At 37.5% G+C, this 22,832-nt stretch overlaps 1 protein-coding gene across 1 annotated transcript in view; it reads right to left on the bottom strand.

The window, feature by feature from the left end:
• Positions 1–22,832, bottom strand: part of LOC150097985 (apoptotic protease-activating factor 1-like) — a 313,888-nt gene that overhangs the window by 228,963 nt on the left and 62,093 nt on the right. The window contains exon 4 of the mRNA XM_090406652.1: positions 12,482–12,531. Coding sequence (XP_090262778.1) covers positions 12,482–12,531 — 50 coding nt within the window. The remainder of the gene's footprint in view (positions 1–12,481; positions 12,532–22,832) is intronic.

The raw sequence follows: 22,832 nt of genomic DNA, 5'->3' as shown, positions 1-22,832 counted from the left end.
AAAATAACCAGAACATTGTACATGGGCACAGAGGGCAGTAAAAACCAAGAGAAATTTGCCCTATAAAAGAAGAATATGTAATTAATTGGGGTGCTTGTTAAAAGGACAGATGTCAAAAGTGACTAATCAATCACTTTTGTCAAGTGTGACATGATTAATTTTGTTTATGAAGTATTTGTGTGTTTTTATATTGGGGAAGGAGGGAGAAAAAAGTGACCTACCAACTCTTCAGTGTTGACATCTTCAACTATTGGACAAAGCAGTATGTTCTCTTTGTACACCTTACAACGACCGTAAATTCTGAGGGAGTTAATACAGTGCAAAGTAGTTTTTTAGCCATGAATGAGTTTGGAGTCTGGAAATGACCAACTTAAGGAATTCTACAGTTGTTGTTTTTTTAATCTGGTTAGTTGGGTTATATTTGAAAGTTCATAGGCAAGTTTTCAACTTTAGTAATGACAATATCCTGATTTGCTCTTAATAATTTCACAGCTGCTAATTCTGTTCTAGCTAGGTTAATAGTTATTGCTCGAGTATTATTTAAAATGTAAGAAGGTTCTAATCATATTTTATCAGCCATGTTAGTTAAGAGAAACCTTACACTTCTTTCAATATGAAGGAATGGATGAGATGATCGAGATGGTAGATACAAATGACCTGAGAGGTAGTGTGAATCGGGTAGCAAGAGATTTGAAAAGAAGATATAAGCGTGTTACCTAGATATGATAATACAGACTTTCAGGAAAAAAGCATCAATAATGAATAGCATGTTAGCAAGAATGTGCTGAGCGAAGCTTGGATTACGTAGATGCTTGGTGTGCACTTGAGGATAGAAGAGAGCTGTATGCAAGAGATGGACTGTATTTGAATGAGGAAGGACATAGGCATCTGGTGAGAATGTCATTTTCTGGGCAAGTGAGATTATCAATACAAGGAAACTACAGTTGTCAGAGTGGCTTTTTGTGAGAATAGTCACTGGGAATATGGGGAAACATATGGTGTTATGCAGAGTGAAATGGAGTCTGGAGGGAATACTAGATACAGAAATACTGACAATGCATTGATGTTTCTTTATACAAATGCCAGGAGTATCAGGAATAAAGGAGATAAATTAGTGACACTGACAGCCTTAGCCAGTACAAAAGATCATTGGGATCAGTGAAACATGGTTGATGGAAGATGATATACTGAATAGAAGTAGAAAAATATAGCATATTTCATCAGGATAGCAAGAGTAAACACAGAGTAAACATAAATTAGTGACACTGACAGCCTCAGCCAGTACAAAAAGATTATTGGGATCAGTGAAACATGGTTGATGGAAGATGATATACTGACAGGAATAGAAGTAGAAAAATATAGCATATTTCATCAGGATAGCAAGAGTAAACACAGTAGTGGGCATTGCTTATGACAAGTGATGAGATGTGTCCTTTCAGAGGAGAGGATTTGGAGGGAAATGGCACTAATGGTTTTGAGAGTATATGGTGTGAGGTGAGGTGAACAGGACAGGATTTTCAGTAAGATGTGGCTATAGGTCAGGGAATACAGAGTTTGAAGAGTAGAAAATGTTTAGGCAGTTGACCTAAGCAAGTGCAAAACCAAGTGATCATTATAGGAGATTTTAACTATGGCCACAGAAATTGGGAAGATGAAAACACCAAGTAGTAGTAAAGGGAAGGAATTCCTGAAATTCTGAGGGACAAATACCTCAGGCAACATATAGTAGAAGGAACAGAGGACCTGATTATAACTGAAATTTCATCCATGTTCTCAGGTAGGCAGAGTGACTATAGTCTTGACTTAAGGGATGAATAGACATGCATAAATATTGAGAAGAAAGGAAATTATGTGGAATTATAAGGTAGATGATTATGTTAATCTTAGAAATCAGCTTGGTGCAGTTCCATGGGTGGAAGAATTGCAAGGATAAGATATCACAGTGCACAGGAACTAGTGAAGTAATATTTATTACCATCAATGGCAAACTGCATACAAGTAAAAAAGAGAACAAGATTTGTAAAGTGGATGACTAATGATATCAAACAGGACTGCAGATGAAAAAAAAAAGGTTATGGAAAAAGTATGAAAGGGGGGGTGGAGATTAGTTGCATGAAGAATATAAGACATGAAAGGCATCCATGACATAAGACATCCATGAAAGTTGCTAGCATGGTGAGGAAGACAAAATTTGAATATGAGAAGAAATTAAGCATGAGATCCAAGGAAAATCTGAAAGAATTCTCTTATGTGGCCAACAGGAGAAGAAACAAATTGTAGAAGAATGGCACTGTTAGATGAAAATGCGAGTAGAGTGACTGATCCAGAGGACACAGTGGAGTTGTTTAATGATCACTTTATTGAGGTATTTCATCCTAGAAAAGAAGGTTTTAGCACTAGGGGAATGGGGACAACAATCAGATTTGGAAGTGAAAGAGAAGAGTGTGATACAAATACTAAGTACATTAAATGCCAATAAAGCAATTGGACTGGAGGGGAATTATGCCACGTTTTAAGACGATGTGTTAAGGAACAGATAGCTCCAATGACTTGACTTTTCAATGATAGTCTGGCTATGGGAAAGGTGCCTAAGGAGTGGAAGGATGGTAAGATAGCACCACTGCATAAGGGTGATGGTAGAATGGAGGTGTCAAACTATACAACAGTTTGTATTTCTTTTGTAGTTGTTAAAATTTTGAATAATTAGTGAGAGATCATATACAGCACTAGCAGTGAGGGTAATGTTATTTGTGAGGGTCAGCATGGATTTGTTGAGGAGTGCTTTTGTTTTAGTAATTTAATTGCCTTTTATAATAAACATAAAAATGCTGCATGATAAGCTGATATTTAAGTTATAGCATATGTGTTTAGATATCAGGTTAGAGATTGGGAATTGGCTATGTCATAGATATAAGAGAGTTGTGTATGAGGAAGCAGTATCAAGGAAGCAGAAGGTTATAAGTGGAGTACCTCACAGCTCAGTATGGAACCCATATCATTTAACCTTTATATCAATGCAGAAAATTTATATCAATGCAGAGTTGTGAATGATTGGAATGCCTTGCCTGAGAGTGTGGTGTCTGCAGGGAGTTTGAATGTGTTTAAGACCCGGTATGATGAGATGTGTGTGAGATAAAAGGACCTCCTAGATGAGTCTTTGACTCCATGAGGTCTTGTTTAATAATAATATAATAATAATAACCTTTATATCAATGACATTGTCAATGGATTGCAGAGAGATATTCAGTTGTTTGGAAATGATGAGAAGCTGGGAAGGGTTATTGTTAATAGCGCTGATGAAGTAGCCCTTCTGGCGGACTTAAATTAACTGGGCACATGAACAAATGAAAGGGGGTACCAGTTTAATACAACTAAATGTAAGGTCTTGAAGTTTGGGATCCATCAATGGGAGGCCTTATACTCTGTTGAAGGAACTGTACTAGAAGAAGTGGAGGCAGCAAGGGTCCTTGGAGTGATGACTGATAGAAATTTGATTTGGATGAATGAATGACTGTTTTGAATTTAGCCAACAATTTTGTTGGCTAAATTCAAAACAGTCATTCATTCATCCAAATCTAGATATATACCTACTTAACAGATGCACCATGAAAAAGTGAGGATGTCAACATTAGATCAGAAGCTCTGGATGGCTTCCACATTCCTCCAAAGGCTGTGGAAGAAGTCTTCTCTCTCTTCTAGTTTTGACCCTTCTACATCTAGCTTTGACTCTTAAACAACTCCTAAATAATTCTAACACATGCTTCTTTTGAAACTCTGTCTTTGTTTCAAAATTGGAATAATGTGAGTAGGCATATTAAGTAAGAATAAACTACAAAACCTCACATGGAAAAACATGATGTTTATAATTAAAATTTTTGTCTGTTTCACAGGCATCTTCAGTATAAAAATGGTATGGCAAGTAAATATTAACAGAAATTCTAAGAGCTACACATAACAAAAAAAAAACAGTCCATCCTAAAAAAAAAAAAAAAAAGGGAGATTATACATAATTAAAAGTTAGAAATATCAGCTGATTTAAAAAGTAATATCTTTCATAAATAAGATAAACATAGACCATCTATTTAGGTTAGGACAATAGAGCAATAGTTTCACAAGTTTCTTTATAGAGATGTTCTATAACGCCTTTTAGATTCTTGTCCTATTCCAGTGAACTCCATGCTTGGTGGAAGAACATGATTGCAAAGAATTTAAATTGTATATCAAATATCATGAACCTCAATAGTCTGGACCTGTTGAACATGCCATATCCATCAAGCATAGAGCTCACTGGAATAAGAGAAGAATCATTCATAAAAGCCAATTTCTTTTAGAACATCTTTATAAAGAACCTTATGAACTGCTACTCCATTGTCCTGACCAAACACATATCTGATTGGTCTATGTTTATCTCCTTTACCAACTGATCTTTGCTAACTTTTAATTATACATAATTACGTAGGCTTCTGTGGAGATAGGACTTTTTGAGAACTTTTTTTTTTCCATATTAAATCACAAAAAACAAAGATTTCTTTATTTATGAAGGCTTTTTTTCCCACATTTGCCATATCTAATTTGGGAATATTATATATATATAAAAAGAAAAATCCTAATATTGAAAGCAAACAAAAGCAACTCAACAGTTGTTTTAAACACTACAGAATACATAGAAAAAATAAAATCACTTCTATAAGACCAAAACATGCATGAAATGTTGGAACGAGATTTAGTAATTATTTCTACAATATATATATATATGTTACGAACAAATTATGAAATTGCACAATTCATGAGCTGTATAGCGCTTGTATAGTTCGTGGAATGTTTAGAATTTTGCACAATTCATGAAATGAGTTGTGCAAAATTCTGCTCATTTCATGAATTGGGTGCACAGTAACAGCAGCAGTGCATGATATGCAGAAACTTGTAATAAACTGGTTAAGAGAATTTCTTATTAGTTGTTGCTGCAAGTTGCTGTGTTTTAAAAATTTTTTTGTAATAGTATTAGTCAAATGTTGTACAGTAAATTTTTACAACATTACATCAGAATTCCTTTCGTCGTATTTAGTAAGGTTAGTTTCTCATTGGCATGAGTTGCAGGACCCACGGGTTGCATAATATGTGATGATTCATCACCATTAACTTAATAAAGTGATATTTTAGGATTCCACGAACTGTACGTGTTATACAGTTCATGGAATGAGCAAAAATGTTGCACATTCCGTGAATTGTGCGATTTCATAATCTGTGTGTAACACATATATATATATATATATATATATATAAATAAAAAACACCACCACCACCTTGAATCTAGATATCCTCATGTTCCTAGAGTATATGGAGTCACTAAACTGCATAAGCAAGGCTTGCTGCTGAGACAAACTGTTGATGCAAGATACTCTCTGATTTCTTTAGTATCCAAACATCTAGTAAACCTACTGAAATCTTACATCAGACAAATATCCACTTATGTAAAAAACAGCATACACTTTATAGAAAATATCAAAGACATCACATTGATATCATGATATAACTCCAAGCCTGGACATAGTAAATCTTTTCACTGTTTCATGAATAGAAACACAATTACTTCAAGACATCTTCCCACCAGGCACACTGGATCTCTTTAAACCCTATATCAATAGTACTTTTTTTCAAATTTGAATAAGATTTTTTTGAACAGAAAGGACTAACAAGCGGCTCCTTCTCTCCTATGCCAGCTGAGCTATTCATGGACTAGTTTGAAAAAAAAGTCCTCCAACATTAAGGAATACAATCAAAAATTTGGCAACAATGCTGAAAGTTTTTTTCAATTGGTCATACTAGAAATTAAAGATGCTAAGAAATTATATATTTGGTTTCATCCTTTATCCAAGTATAAGCAAACAAAGTTTGTGTGTAAAGTAACTTCATGATTGTGCTATTAGTATATAGAGGATAATGATCTCACATCAACTGCCTAGTATCCATTAATGCAACAAACATATCCTTACGGAGATGTATTGATGTGCATTAGGGAAAGGCCACTACTCAACTATTATTGACCAGAAGTGATACCAAGGTTGAAGTAATGCAGAAGTCATATTTCCATATGACTAATAAAAATAAAATAAAAATGAGATACAAAAATCAGAACATTTCAAGGACGTCGAGAATGAAAGAAAGCACAAATCAAGGCTGGCAGCACATATAACTGAAACACAACACCAAGTAGAATGGCAACAAATTTAAATGCTCCATACTGATTACTGTTTTTACTCGAGAGTGTTCAAAGAATCAGCTGAAATGATGAAGCATCCTCTACAGTGTAACAAAAAACAGAGATGATTTCACATCAAGTCTGTCTTCCTTAAGTCCAACATTACTTAAGAGACATACTTGTATCTCACAATAGTATACAGCAGCCCATGAACCAGAAGTCAGTGTAATAGCGACTGCGTGCTTTCCATTGTTTAAACATTTTCAAATATTTTTCACTAGAGTTTTTAACTGTTATTACTTGCTTTCTAGGTCTTAGTTTAGTCATGTTATTTTCTTGATGAAGTGACAAAGTATTTCACAAAACTAGTCAAAACAAAAACATTGTTTCTGTTTGATATCTTTGTTTGTGGTTTTATACCAAAAAAAATAGTTCTGAAATATATATATATAATTACATTTTTTTTTTGTTAGAAAAATACTATTTTTTTTTTTTTTGTTATCCTATTATTATTACCCAAGACCCAATGGAGTCAAACTCTCATCTGGGAGGTCCTTTTATCATACACACAGCTCATCATACTGTGCTTTAAACACACTCAAATTCTCTGCAGACACCACACTCTTAGGTAAGGCATTCCAATCATTCACAACTCTGCATGAAAAAAAAAAAAACTACTTCTCACTCCCCCTACTCACACCCTCTTTATACGGTTTCCAGGGATGACCTCTGGTTCTCCCCTGATCTCCCATTATTTTCTGTAGAACCTTTCCAGCGTTGATCATATAACAACCCCTTACTAACTCGTAGGTCTCTATCATATCTCCCCTTTTCCTCCTGTCTACTAGAAGCTGCAAATTGCATCTTCTCAATCTTTCCTCATACTCGACTCTGGACCCTTTCCAACATCTCTTCATCCTTCTGAAAACCAGATGACCAAATCTGGGCACAATAGTCCATGTATGGCCTAATCAAAGTCTTATACAATGGAACAAGAATCTCCCTACTTCTACAAGTCAGTGTGCTTCGCATCATTCCCAGAAGCCTTTGTGTTGTCTTCACAATTTTGACTACGTGTCCCCTAAATTTCAGATCCTTATCCATTATCACCCTCAGATCTCTTATTTCCTCTGCCTCTAACAACATATCCTCACCAAGCATAAATTCTGCATCCCATCTTTGTTTTCCAAATTTTAAAACCTTACATTTTGCAACATTGAACTCACATCCCCATTCCTGTGCCTAATCACTCAATTTATTCAAGTCTTTTTGTAAGGCCACAACATCTTCTCTACGCTTCATAGTTCTTCCCAACTTTGCATCATCTGCAAACAACTGAATATCACGATCCAAATCTTCACCAATATCATTACTATACAAGTTAAATAGTAATGGCCCTAAAACAGACCCCTGAGGCACTCCACTAGTGACTTTCCTTTTCCTGGATATAGATCCCCCATACACAATTTGTTGATACCTATCAGATAGCCAGTCTCCAATCCAATGCACCAATCTAATATCCAACCACATCCACTCTAGTTTGACTATCAACTTATCATGCAGTAATCTATCAAAAGAATTGCAAAACCAAAGTATATTACTGTGTGTATTTCTCCTCTGTCCATGGAAGCAGTCACCTTATTGTAATAAGTAAGTAGATTACTAAAATATGACCTCCCTTTAGCAAATCCATGCTGTCCATTAAAGATAATGCCCTTGTTATCAACCCAATTCTGGATCCTAGTTCTCACAAGCTTCTCCATCAACTTAACTACAAACCTGACTCACAGATAGGCCTATAGTTTGATGCCTGAGTTCTATCACCTCCTTCATGAAGTGGCACAATCATGCCTTCCTTCCACTCCTTAGGAACTTGACCCAGTGCAAGACTTATATTAAAAAAATATGTCAAGGCTGGCGTGAACTCCCTGGCACACTCCTTCAGAATACGTGGTGATATATTATCAAGTCCCACAGCCTTATATACATCTAGTTTGCTCAACTCCCCATACACAATCTTGCTCACTTACAGTCAGTCTCTCCTCCCCATCATCAACTGCTCTCAATCTCTCCATGAAGTCACAAGATTGAAAGACCTTTATGAACTGCTCATTAAGTATCTCCACCACACCTTCTGCAACAGCTGTCTTTATACCATTTTCTCTAATCAGTGTCATCCTTCCATAATCATTCTTTCTTTTGCTGGCTACATATTGAAAGAATTCTTTAGGATTCTTTCTGGCTTTATTGGCTAACTGCTGTTCATACCTCTCTCTTTAGCTACCCTCACCAGCCAAGTGACCCCCCCCCCATTGCCTGGTCTTTGTAATCCTCATGGAATTGGTTATTTCCACTTCTCTTATGCTGCCTCCATAATGCCCTTTTTCTCTGTATCATATGCTTAAGCTCTTTATTCATCCATTTCACACCTACCTTATTTAACCTTCTCACCCTTGGAATACATTTAGACATTTCATCTACTAGATAGTTTTTGAAAATCTCCCAAGCTGCATTGATCTCTTTTCCGCCTAACTCCTCATTCCATGTTACACCTGCAAGCTGTCTCCTGAGCTCTTCATAATCAACACCCCCTTGTAGTTCCACATACCCTTTTCTCACAGAGGTTCTTGAACTTCTGGCAATACCACCCAGGTAATCACCTCATGGTGATTCTCACCAATTGGTGGGTGATTTGACACCTCATTTATAATTACATCCTCTGATAGGATGACCAAATCCAAGACCCTCAATCCTCGTGTTCCCTCTGTTACATACTGTCTAAGGTAGTTATCCCTCATAAATTCAAGAAACTCATTTTCTTTACTTCCAGTTGCTATTTCATCATTCCAGTCTATATTGCCATAATTAAAATCACCCATAATGATCACTCTTTTCTTATTTGCTTGCTAATTTGATCATACATTTCATTATCGCTACCATCCACATTACCTGGTCTATAACAACATCCAACCAAGTATTTCATTCCATTCACCTCTATCTCCCGCCATACTGCCTCAAAACCACTGGTACTATTTCCCTCTTGCATCTCTATTTTGTATGGACATAACTCTTTCTCTATCATCAATAGCTCTCCCCTCCCTTTTTTAACCCTTCTATCCTCACGAAACACATCATACCCTTTCATCTCTATTCCTGTCAGGATGTCGTCCTCATCTAACTATGTCTCACTTATTCCAACAATTTCTGAGTGAACAGACTTAATTAGTGCAACTATTTCATCTGCCTTGTTTCTTACACTTCTAGCATTTGCTCATACCTGGATCTACAGCTAGTTCCACTGATACCACTCATTCGATGTGATCTCTCCATGCTCAACTGGGGCCATTTCCCTTTCTGCTTATTCATTTTAGAACCCTCTTCAATTCCAACTGTTTGCTCTTGATCCCAAGTCATTCCATTCCTTCTTGTCTGCACATGCTCTCACATCCTCTTGGAGCATCTACCTTTCTCAAGCTGTGTACCCCTGTCCACCTTACCCTCCCCATTTCCCTGTTCTTCTTGCATACCCATTCTCTCATTTTCCATACTGATGCCACTCACTTCCTCATTCATACCCACCTCTTCAATCTCTCCTGCTCTTCCACATCACTTCCCACTTGATCTGATTCATTCTCTGTACTCACTTCTCTACCTTCCAGCAGCAGTCTCTCCAAGCGATTCATACCATAACCACTCAAATGCAGTAAATCTCTCTTATATAGTTCACTTTGTCCTTCAAACTCATTCCAACATTAACAAACTGTACTCCTTTCTCCTCACACATTTCAGCTAACATATCATTCATAATCCTTGCTCTGTGCCTCATCTCACCTCAGTCATACCTAGGCAGCACTTACTATCCTTCCTGTCACACTATTCTCTTTTATCCATCTAAGCAGCCTTCTGATATCCATTCTGACATGCTCTTTGTCCTCTGTCAAGTTATTCGTATCTATTAAAACCATCAACTCCTTTGCTCGCTCCCTCTTCATATCCAATGCCTCAATCACTCTACTCATTTTACTGCCTGGAAAACATACTTTGTGCATCCTCTCATCCAGCACACCTTTAATAATGGAGACACCATACACTGCCACTCACTCATCTTTCATTAACTCTTTCATACTAACATGGTTTGTTTTAATCGTTTTCACCCAAACTTTCTTAATTTCATGCCTCATTCAAACCCAATTCAACTTTTGAATCTCATGTTACATTCTCTCTATCATTCAATCTTTCTAATTTTCGAACTCTCGACCCCCACTTCACACTTTCAATTTCATTCATCCTTCTGAGTTTCCGTACTTTCAGTCCATGCGTCCAACTTTCGCTATCATTGATTCTTTCGATTTTTCCCACTTTCAACCCTTGCATCACGGTATTTCTGGTTTCAATTGTTCTCTCAATATCATTGCCTTCTGCCACATTCACCTCACTTTCATCGTTTTTACCATCCATTACAGTTTTCAAATCACTTTTTCTTTTTCAATGATTTCTTAACAATTTTTTGCCTTTCTTTCACACCATCCTTCTCTTTCGAACGAGCACTCATTCTCCCCAAAACATTCTCACTATTTACACTTTGTCATCAAATCTTTGTTTAGTTCATACTTCGCGCACACCCTCCTTCCATCCACTTTAAATATCCACAATTCATCCATGTAATCAAAAGAATACATGTAGCACACCTTGCACTTCACGAAATGACTGAAGTCTAAGTTAAAGTCATTCAATGACAAAGCCACAATTTTTGGCAGAAGGAAAGCCATCTTTCCTTCTGCCGATTACTACTAAGGTCTAATAACAACGAATTTTAATTAAGTTTAGGCAAAATATCCCACACACTAATAATACTAGTAGAGCACAACTTATAGAGCAGCTCTTACTCAAACAAACACTCATATACAATTATTTCAATAATAATAATAATAAGTAATAATAAATAATTATCTTACACTAGCTATTACGGTGATACTTTTTAGAACTTCGGTTAGTTTAATTTCCATTCCATTTCAATGAAGATGCCTGTGAAAGATAGTCAAAAATTTTACTAATAAACAATAAGTTTTTTTCACATTTCATTTTTTGTAGTTTACTCTTTATATTTGTACTAGAATGGTGGGGGGGGGGGGGGGTGGGGGGGGGGGGGGGTGGGGGGGGGGGGGGGTGGGGGGGGGGGGGGGTGGGGGGGGGGGGGGGTGGGGGGGGGGGGGGGTGGGGGGGGGGGGGGGTGGGGGGGGGGGGGGGTGGGGGGGGGGGGGGGTGGGGGGGGGGGGGGGTGGGGGGGGGGGGGGGTGGGGGGGGGGGGGGGTGGGGGGGGGGGGGGGTGGGGGGGGGGGGGGGTGGGGGGGGGGGGGGGTGGGGGGGGGGGGGGGTGGGGGGGGGGGGGGGTGGGGGGGGGGGGGGGTGGGGGGGGGGGGGGGTGGGGGGGGGGGGGGGTGGGGGGGGGGGGGGGTGGGGGGGGGGGGGGGTGGGGGGGGGGGGGGGTGGGGGGGGGGGGGGGTGGGGGGGGGGGGGGGTGGGGGGGGGGGGGGGTGGGGGGGGGGGGGGGTGGGGGGGGGGGGGGGTGGGGGGGGGGGGGGGTGGGGGGGGGGGGGGGTGGGGGGGGGGGGGGGTGGAAGGTAAATAAAGAGTTGATCATGATGACTGTTGTAGGGAGTTAAATTAAAATTTTTATTTTTTGAAAAGCATTATTCTTGGAAAGACAGGAGTAGGAGCATGGATGATTATTACCATTACACCACACCTCCTAGGACTCATCAAGGCAGGGTAAATTGCATGTGTTCTCCTGGCTAATTTGCTTTCATACAAGGTAAAAAAACTCAAGTTTCTGGAGAAAACATCCTGCTACCTTCATATCAGACTGGCTAACCTGCCTTCAATTCAAAAAGCCCACATAAGATTCCTCTCATTATGATGAGAACTGAAATGAGGCCCTTTCCACTCAAAGTGCGCAATGTACCATCGTTCTTCTGGTTGGCTACAGAGGTGCTATTATCTGACTCAGTGAGCAAGATGAATCATATAACAGATATCTGAATGTCATTTGACTCAATGAGATTGTGAAATATTTCTACCAAATAATTTAGATTCATAAACAGACATTGTCTACATGAAAATTTTGTATAACAGACAGCAAATAAAATTTCAGGCAACTTACCTTCTGATCCTTACAGTGTTCTTTCAGATAATCAAGAAATAAATCATGAACACTATAAAAAAAAACTGTTGTTTTTCTGATCTTCCTTTATCTGTACTAAAGATTTTTTGCTGAACTCAAACATAATATCTTCCACTTCATATCTGTCTTTGTCCCAAAGGATTTCCAAAACCTGCAAAAAAGGCAGAATCAATAATAAATTAAATGTAATAACATTTGCTATATTACACAGTCCACATTAACAGCAACAAAAAGAAATAAAACAGAATGGAAATAACTACACATGCAGGAGAAGTTTTCAAATAGGCATATTAAGAACAACTAACATGTTTGTATAAGAAAATGCTAAATATGCCTTTGCTGTTAATACAAGAACATATAAATATGGTGAAGTAAATAAAAAGGCATGTGAGACATGTGACCACATACCACAGGGTGGAATCCCACTGCAACATGGAGGTTTATGAGTAACTTTAAGTGGATAACATCTCTTGCTGTTTTACATCCACTACCTATTTTGTTTTCCCATGACACGAGAACAAGAATGACTATGTAAAATAGGCAGGAAAACAGGAGTGACAAGGCATATACAGGGAGGATGGAGATTGTAAGAAGTGAGTGAGTGTGTGTGTGTGTGTGTGTGTGTGTGTAGTCAATGTGAAGATAAGATGGTAACAAATGTATGAGGATCTGTTACAGAAAACAACATATGTTGTAATAAAGAGTAAGGGTCAAGGTTTGAGCAGGAGTCATAGCTAAGAGGTGGCAAAGGTAAGGCATGTAACAGAGCCAAAAACGAGTTATTACTACATCTGTACACAATGCCTGATATGAATATGTGCTAAAAATAAGAGAAAAGAATTTTGAATTACTTTTCCAGAAAAAAACTACTGGAAAAAGTGAAACATGGCTGAATGTTCTTAAACGGTACATCAGGATGATCTACTGATGAGAACAGCCAAGAGGGGCATGATATGGTGATGTTTTCTGTGAGGACAATGTGGACAAGAAGGGATGGACAATGATGTACAGAGAAACTGTGTCTACCCAAGACAATGTAAAGGATACGTAGTGGCAGTGAGTCTGAGACAACAACAGCAGCAGAATAAGATGTTTAATGGGATGTTTGTTATAGGCCTGGAAATGTGGAGGAGGACGACAATGCTTATACAAACTGGTTTAGCAAACAAGAAGAGAATAATCATCATAGGCGATTTTAATTATGAAAATATAAATTGCATTCAATATTTGGAGGTAAAGGAAAATCAATTCCCTGAGTTTGTGAGTAACAATTACTTTAGTATATAACAGAGGGAAAACTTCATTGCTCTCTGTTTTAGATGATTATGAATCAGAGACTGTTAGAGAAGTTAGTGTGTGTGTGTGTGTGTGAGAGAGAGAGAGCACGCACGCACGCAAGGTTCAACAAATCCTTTGACAAACTATGTAGTTCCCAGACATCCTTTTACATCAAGATCATCGACAAGCAGTGCTTTAAACACTGATCTCTATATGGTCCTTTAGGGTTTAAGGATAATTCAGTCACCTTCAATGCCACCAAAATATATGCCTGCCTTTTCCCTTGCAAAAGGGATCTCAGATCACCTTCCTTCATCATCCTCAGTAATACATATATTCCTAAACGATAATCATCTAAAACAGAGAAATGAAATTTTCCCTCTGTTACATACTTCCAAGGTAGTTGTTACTCACAAACCCAAGGAATTGATTTTCCTTTACCTCCAAATGTTCAATGCAATTTATATTTTCATAATTAAAATCGCCTATGATGATTATTCTATTCTTATTTGCTAAACCAATTTGTATAAGCATTGTCGTCCTCCTCCACATTTCCAGGCCTATAACAAACATACCATTAAACATCTTATTTCTATGAACTATTTCTCCTTGAACTGACATTTACTTCCCACCTCTCTTAGCACAAACACATCACATCAATAGCTTCCTCATCTTCTAAAATACTAGGCATTCTTTTTTTGCCCCAAGAAGCAATTTTATATCCACCAGCTATTAAGCCTATACAAATCCCAAATCTGTCCATCCTTAGAATACTGCTCAGAGATTTGGGGTGGTGTACCTAAATCCCTCTTAAAAATTCATGATGCAGTCTAGAGGAGAACAATTTGGCTCACAGCTGATTCTTCCCTCATTGGCACACTTCAACCTCTATCTCACAGACATGTTTCAGCTCTGTGTGTCTTCTACAGGTACTTCCATGGTCACTGGTCCAGAATTGGTAAACATCATTCCTCCACTGCTGTTAGGCCTGTTAAAACAAGAGCAGCAGCTGTCTAACATTCCTTTACAGGATAATCGCAAATTCATCAAACCTGCTTCTCCTTTTCCTCATTTATTCTATCAACCTCTGTCCTCTAGAACAGCCTTCCCCAGGATGTGTTTCCCAACAATTTCAATCTACAATTCTTTAAGATGAATGTCAATAGGTTTCTTCTTACTCAACCATTATCTAGTCACTATAGTGAATTTAAAGAAAAAAAGACTCTGCACTCCACTCCCAGGAAATAAATATCAAAGAAGGTATTTGCATTCAGATGGGTGACAATTGCTTCCTTATTTCACACCATGCTTTAGCAGATCTGTTAAGTTCATTGCCAGCCTGGTTTGCAGAGTGGTTAGTGTATCCACTCTCCAGCCTAAAGGTTGTGGGTTCGAATCCCACTGCGGGCATGGATGTCTGTGAAAATACTAGTAGTAGTTAGGCAGTAGTGGCGGTGGTGTAGATTATTATTATTATTACGTAACACCTCCAGGGAATCCAAAGACTAGTCGAGGGAGGGCAGCTACTCTACAACTCTCGCATCAATCACAACTACCTTCATCATCTATGCTAGCGCCATCTACTGCCAATAACCACCACCATCACTAGTATTTTCACAGACAATCACAAACATCCATGCCCACAGTGGAATTCAAACCAGCAGCCTTTTGGCCACAGAGCAGAAACACTAACCACTCGGCTAATGATGCAATTCGCTGTAATTGGTGGATTGGAGTGGTGGAGACGGAGAGTTGTAGAGTAAGTACCCTTCCTCAATGAGTCTTTGGACTCCTTTGAGGCATCAGTAGTAATAATAATAATAATCACAAATCCTCCAAAGTATATTAACCAGTCCTTACTTTAATTCATTGCATTTAATGCATTGAAGAGATTCTAGTATTAGTAGCTAGCAATAATGAAGTACTTTTAACTATTCCACTAAAGAGTGATAAATTTGGATGTTAGTAAACAAAGGAATGACAAACAATACATCCAATTCAATCTAATTATTGAAAATTGGGGCTTTCTGATCATGAACTTTTATTATTATTATTATCATCACTTGACACCAAAATGGATGTTCTGAAAGAGACTATTTTTAGAACATAGTTAAGAGACAATTGTTTCTGTTGAAGTGGGAGGGAAGGTTGGTTTCTTTCGATATATTATTATTATTATCCCAAGATCTCCATGGAATCAAAGATTCATGACGAGAGGTCCTTTTGTCACACACATAGCTCATCATACCATGCCTTAAACCCACTTAAATTCTCTGCAGACACCACATTCTCAAGCAATGCATTCCAATCATTCCCAACTCTCCATGCAAAACACCTGTGTCTCACTCCCTTGCTTACATCCTCCTTATATAGCTTCCAGGGAACGACCTCTTGTTCTGTCCCTATCTCCTGCAATTTTATGAAAAACCTCTTCAACATTAATCCTATAACAATCCTTAACCAACTTGTATGTCTATCACCCCTATTCCTCCTATCCATTAGATTCTGAAAATTGCATCTTTTCAACCTTACTTCATACTCAACATTCCAGAGACCAAAAATTACTTAAGTCAATTGTCTCTGGACTCTTTCCAATATCTCTTCATTCTTTTTGAAAAACTTGGTGATCAAATCTGTGCACAGTAATCTATATATGGCCTAATCAAGATCTTATACAGTGGAACTAGAATTTCCTTACTTCTACGTCAGTGTCCTCTGCATCATTGCCAGAATTCATTGTATTGTCCTCACATTTTAGATCCTTAACCCCCATTAACCTGAGATCTCATACTTCCACCACCTCTAACAATATATTTCTGCCAAGAGTAAATCCTATATGCCATCTTCCAAATTTTAAATTCTTACATTTCTCAGAATTAAACCTGGAATCCCCACTCCCATTCACTTACTCTATTCAAGTCTTCTTGTAAGACCACAACATCTGCTACACCCCTCATAGTTCTTCCCAACTTTGCATCAGCTGTAAACAACTGAATATCCCTAATAAAATCTATCCCCATATCATTAACATACAGATTAAACAGTAATGACATTAAAACATACCCCTGACTGTCCTCGTTCAGAATACTGCTGATACCTATCAGATAGTTAATCTCAGATTCAATGCACTAGTCTAATAACCAACCTCACACGCTTTAGTTTGACTGTCAACTTATCATGTGGTTTATTTATTTATTCATATGGAGTTTCCTCCCTTTTCTCCCTCATCCCTATTGGGGCAAGTTGAGCCCCCCTCCTGGGGGGGGGGTAAATATTTATGGATGTAGGTCTGTAGTTCACGAGGCCGGTTTACCTGCTTGTGGGATGAAAAACTCCAGATAAACTGAAAGAAAAAACCATGCTGTCCACACCCAAGACTGGCTAACTTGGCTATGACTGAGGAAGATCCTTAAGCTCCTCACTTCGGTGACGGGAATCGAACCCAGGACACTCCTTCCCCAGGCATATGGTTACGAAGCGCATAGCCACTAGGCTAACAGCGCGGACTATCATGTGGTAATCTATCACAAGCCTTTACAAAATCTAAGTATACCACTATGTATCCATCTCCCTCTCTCATCCAATGCAGCTGTTACCTTACTGTAATAAGTAAGTTTTATGAAAACCGGATCTCTCTTTAGCAAATGCATGCTGTCCATCAAAGATAACATCATTGTTGTCAACTCAATTCACCAATTCTGTGTAAAAATCTCACATAAATATTTTGCTTATTATGTTCATTTTTTTTTTACAGTTTTATATATGATTAGTGAAAATTTCATTAATAAGGAATACATTTTGTTATATGACAAAGTACTCTTAAAAAATATATTTGCATTTAGCAATTGTCATCATCAAATTCCTGCTATGTACTGTTAGATTTAAAATCGGCGACTTCAGAGTTTACCTGACGTCACCATTCCAGAATCTAACAATTTACAAAAAAATCAAAATTGTATACTTATCCTTTAGCAGAAATAATGTGTTTTTGGTTGTAACTACTTTCTGTATAGTAAATTTTGTGAATTTTGAAACTTATACCTGAGTGTATAGCATAAATATAGGTCAGAAAAAAGGGCAGAATAAGAGGGGAATTATTAACAAAATAATGCAAAGAAAGAATGCGAACTATTCGACGACATAGGGGCAAAGATCACCCTAAATGCAGTAAAATCAGAAAAATACCTGAGGGCACTATATCTTAGAAAGCATGCCGACTCATACGTTCCCCGAACCAAGAAGTCCCGTATGTAAATTGGTGTAGTCACCCGATCGGAGACCAATGGGTGAAGTGATGGAAAATTTCAAATGCGTAAAGGTGGTGCTCTTGAAGATGGTATATAACCCGAGACACAGAAGGAATCCCCGCCCTGTTTTTTTCTTGTTCCTGAAATTTCTCTCCGTGTGCTTCGCAAAGTCTTCACGGCTCAGCTCTCATATTTGAGGGCTGACTTTCGACAGAGTTCAGTATGTCACCGTAGTAGAGTCGGCAAGATTAAATCGCAGGCCGTAGTTAGAAATCCAACTACGTAAAAATCTAGGCAGAAGAATAGCGTCCAGCCCAATGAGCGCATGTAAACCACGTGGCATTGGTATCGAGGAATCCAGATTCGAAAACAAAGGACGGCGAGAACCGAAGACAAAAAAATTAGATAAGTACTCTCACTTATTCTAGCCCTTTTTGAGATTGACGTACATTTAAGAGAGTGGAACTTAAGATTGTATTACAGGAAAGAGTGAAAAGTTTAGATCTGAATATAAATGATTATGTTTTCTTGAGACGAACTTTTGGAACTTTCAACCCGATAAAGATTCTGTATTGATTGTTCTGAGAGAATTCGAAGAGAAAAATGAATTGTAATTTTAAATGTAACATATACTGAGTTAATGAGGTATTGAGTTTTACTGATAATCTGAATCTAATGTATAAAGTAAATTGGAAACTTTAAGTGTGATGTGTTCTGAGTAATTGAAATTTTGCTTATATTCTGAACTTAGTGTTAAAAATGAATTGTAACCTTAAGTGTATTATGTACTGAAATATTGAGACACTGAATTGCTGATACTTTGAGATAGAATACTGAAATTGATTACTGACTGAAAGAGTGAATGAGAGGTAATGATTTAACCTTAGAATTTGATAATTAATTTAATTTGTGTATTATCTTCAATTGGATTTAATAAATGTTTGGTTCTTTAAATGTATGTGTATCTGATCATGTTGACTGACTCTGACCCTTCATAAAAATCAAACCTGAGTACGTGTGAATGTGTGGGAATACCCCAAGTGAAAGTAAGGGCACAACTGCAAACAAGAATAAGATTATGCCAGAGATTCCAAGTCTCTAGGAAATTAATTATATTGCTAGAAACACCTGAGATTCTACAGTTAACCTAAAGGTAGTGTCTATCCCTAACTTGAAGGCTCAAGCTGGCGCAGAAAAAAATAAATTTGTTCGAGTAATCAGGATAATATGTAGAACTCAGGGAACGGATAATTTTCTGATGGCCCTAAAGGTTAAGCTAAGTAAGAACATTATAGAAGAAACGCAATGTAAAGCTTAGTTTATTATTACTAATGTGGAACGTATAACAATAACGCTAATCTATTCAACATACGCGATAGAATTGACATTAGTAAAGTACAGCACGATAAGATAAGATAAGAGAAAATAAAATAAGATAAGATAAATAATAAAGAAACAGCCTTTTGCAACAGTACCCTCAAAGGATATGATAGTACTACATGAAAAATTTACATCATTACTAACTTCCTATCTACAATTTTCCTCCAAATCAGTCTGTTACTTGTCAAGACACCAACATTATCAGATCTTATATTTCTGTCGTCTAAGGCACTTTGTAACGTATCAATCCACCTATATCTTAATCTTCCTCTGGGTCGTTTTCCTGCCAACCTGGCAGAGAACACCTGTTTTGCTAATTTTTCCTCACCCATTTTGCTTAAATAACCATACCACCTGAGATTAGCTCTGCTAATGCATTCCTGGATGCTGACAATGTCAAGTTCTTTCCTAATATTCTCATTTTTAATATGATATTGTCATTGATGCCATATATTCATGCCCCTAATCTTTCTCACGACTCTGATATCTGCAGTCTTTAGTATTTGGTCAAGTGTTTTACTTCTGACCAAGCTCTCAGATCCATAAGTTAAAACTGGTTTAAACACTGTCTTGTATACAGCTAATTTAATGTTCCGACTAATTTCTCTCTTATTCCATATGAATTTATTCAATTGACTTCCTACCATACCAGCTTTGTTGATTCTGTTGTCTATTTCCATATTTAATTTACCATCTTCACTAAAAATCCCTAAAATGCTAAAAATTCCTAAGTAGCTGAAATGTTTTACTTGTTCTATACTTTCTCTATTCATAATGCAGTTGATATTTTCAATGCTTCTGCCTATTTTCATTGTCTTTGTCTTTTTATTGCTGACCTTCATACCATATCTATTACAACAACAGTTATTCAATTTAGTCAGGGAATCTTGCAGACTTGTAGTGGATTATTTAGAAGTATAACATCATCTGCATAAACCAAACAGCTGACATTAATATCTCCAATTCTGATATCATGTTTAATACCATTTTCCTTCATAATGTGATCCATATAGATAATGAATAACAGAGGGGATAATGTACATACTTGTCTCACACTAGATTTCACATTAAACCACCTTCCTGTACTGCCTTCAATTCTAACTGCTGACTTACAACTCAAATAAAACTAAGTATTGCTTGATATAATGCCCCACTGACACTATATAACTGAAGCATTTCGAATAACCTCTCTCTCTCTTGGCACCTTGTCATATGTCTTTTCCAGATCTACAAAATTTAAATACAGATCTTTGTTATATTCCATGATTTCTCAAATATCTGTTGTAAAGTGAAAATTTCATCATGACAGCGTCTATTTAGCCTAAATCCAGATTGTTCTTGACCAAGCTTCTCTTCCACAATCCTTCTCAACCGTTTCTCAAATATACTTGCATATATTTTACCAGAAACACTCAGAATGTTATATCTCTGTAATTCTCATATTCAGTTTTGTTTCCCTTTTTATATATGGGTACTATGAGAGGTCTACTCCAATCATCCGGAATTCATCTCTGTCTAGGTTTCTCAACTATGCAGTGCAGCCACTGTAAGACTTTTATACCTTCATACTTGAGCATTTCTGGTTGAATATCATCTACTCCAGCTGCCTTTCCACATTACAGGCTTCTGATGGCTTTTTCTACTTGAAGTATGGAAAACTATTCCTGACTGCATGCCTGGTCAGTGTTTTTTACCACTGTGCTGTCATCACTGTTATTCATTTAGCAATTTTTTAAAGTAATTACTTCATACTTGAAGGATATCTTTTTCTCCTGTTTTCATGTCATCTCTAATTCCTTTTACATACTCTTTTCTCCATTTCTGAGCTTCTTCAACAACCTCCAGAATATCTCGCCACCTTCTTGATATTTATTTTCTATGTTCTTACCAAAGTCCTTTCATGACTTTTGTTCTGCTAGTTTTACACAGCATTTAGCTTTCTTACATTTGTCTCTGCATTCTCTAAGAGCCAAGCTGACTTATTTGCCAGGAACTTTTGATATGCTTTCTTCTTTTCCCTCACTGCCTCTTTAACTTCCTGTGTCCACCATGGAGTTCTGATTTTTCTATCCTTGTAGACAACCTCACAACATGCCTCTCTGACTGAATCAATTAGAGTTTTCTTCAAGGCTTACCAATGAATCTCCAAGGTTTGATTCCTGTTCTCAAATTCTTTCATTTTACTTCAATAATCTTTGTGTATTTTAGTCTACAGTTCACATCTGAGAGCTTCTCAACTTTTATTTGCTTTAAAACTTTCTTACATGTTTTTCTTTTCAAAATGAAATTCAATTTTATCCTGCTCAAGACCAAATAGTGATCACTTCCAATTTCAAATCCTCTGTACACTCGGTGTCCTGCACCAGGGAGGAAACATCACTATCAACAATAACATAGTCAATGAGACTTTTCTTATTCCTTACCTCTTCTCTACATGTGAATTTGTGCACACTTTTATGTTGCAACATGGTGTTATTAATAACGAGTCCATGTTCTCAGCAGAAATCCAACAGGTATTTGCCATTATTATTAGCTTTGCTCCTTTCTCCAAATTTTCCCAATATATTTTTGTATGTTTGACAATCATTTCCTCCTCTGCTATTTAGATCCCTAACAAGGACCAACATTTCCTTTTTCACTGTGTCAGTTGCTTTCTCTAAAGCCTCAAAAAATTCCTCCATTTACCTTAGTAGAACCTCCTGTGAGACTATACACACAAATAGGTCTCACTGTCCAGTTCCTCTTTCTCATATTTGTCCACATCACTCTAATTGAGACTGCCTGCCATTCAAGAAGATTAGCCTTGTATTTAGTGTCGAATACTATGGCTACTCCTTTTCCTTGATTGTCATTGCCTGAACATAACATTTTGTATTTATTGCTCAGAAAGATCTCGCTAGTTTATGCCTTTTTTGTTTCAGTCACCCCTATTATGTCGATCTGATACTTATCTAATTCCTGAGCTAGCTCCATTTCTTTGCCATTCAGGCTTCTTATGTTGATAGTACCGATCTTTAACTCTGGTGATGTGGAGTTGGGGTGTGTTTTCAGATTTGTTCCAGTAACTGACTTTTCACTGTTTATGCCCCTGGTGAAAACAACGCCCCAGCCGGCATGAAATTCTGTCATGTTGTACCATCATTTTGTATATTGGTTTAAGCCAATAAGAATACAATTGGGTCAGCTAAATCCCAAATTTCCATCCCATTTTCATCTGTTCAGTATCCAGGTAGATACCTAACAGGGTGCACCACGAGAAGGTGAGGAATGGACATTAGGTCAGAAGCCCTGGTCGGTTCTCTGCATTCCTTTAAAGGCAATGTGGAGGTCTCCTCTCAGTTATACAGCTTTGACCCTTAAGTACCCCCTAATGCAATTGTATATGTTAATATTATCAGAACTGCAATGTGGTTAAGCAGTACTGTAATGAAATGAGACTTAAATGAATTTAATAAAATCGCTTACTGTAATGCTGTATTCCTTGTGGAATAACACAGAAATGATGTGTGTATATTATTGTATGTTTGTTTACAGTAGTGTTCATATG

This window comes from Typopeltis vanoorti, chromosome 16 (assembly GCF_054136105.1).
Source record: "Typopeltis vanoorti isolate ZY-2024b chromosome 16, IOZ_Tvanoo_1.0, whole genome shotgun sequence".
NCBI classification, from domain to species: domain Eukaryota; kingdom Metazoa; phylum Arthropoda; class Arachnida; order Uropygi; family Thelyphonidae; genus Typopeltis; species Typopeltis vanoorti.
This window is presented reverse-complemented; position numbering and strand designations above follow the sequence as displayed.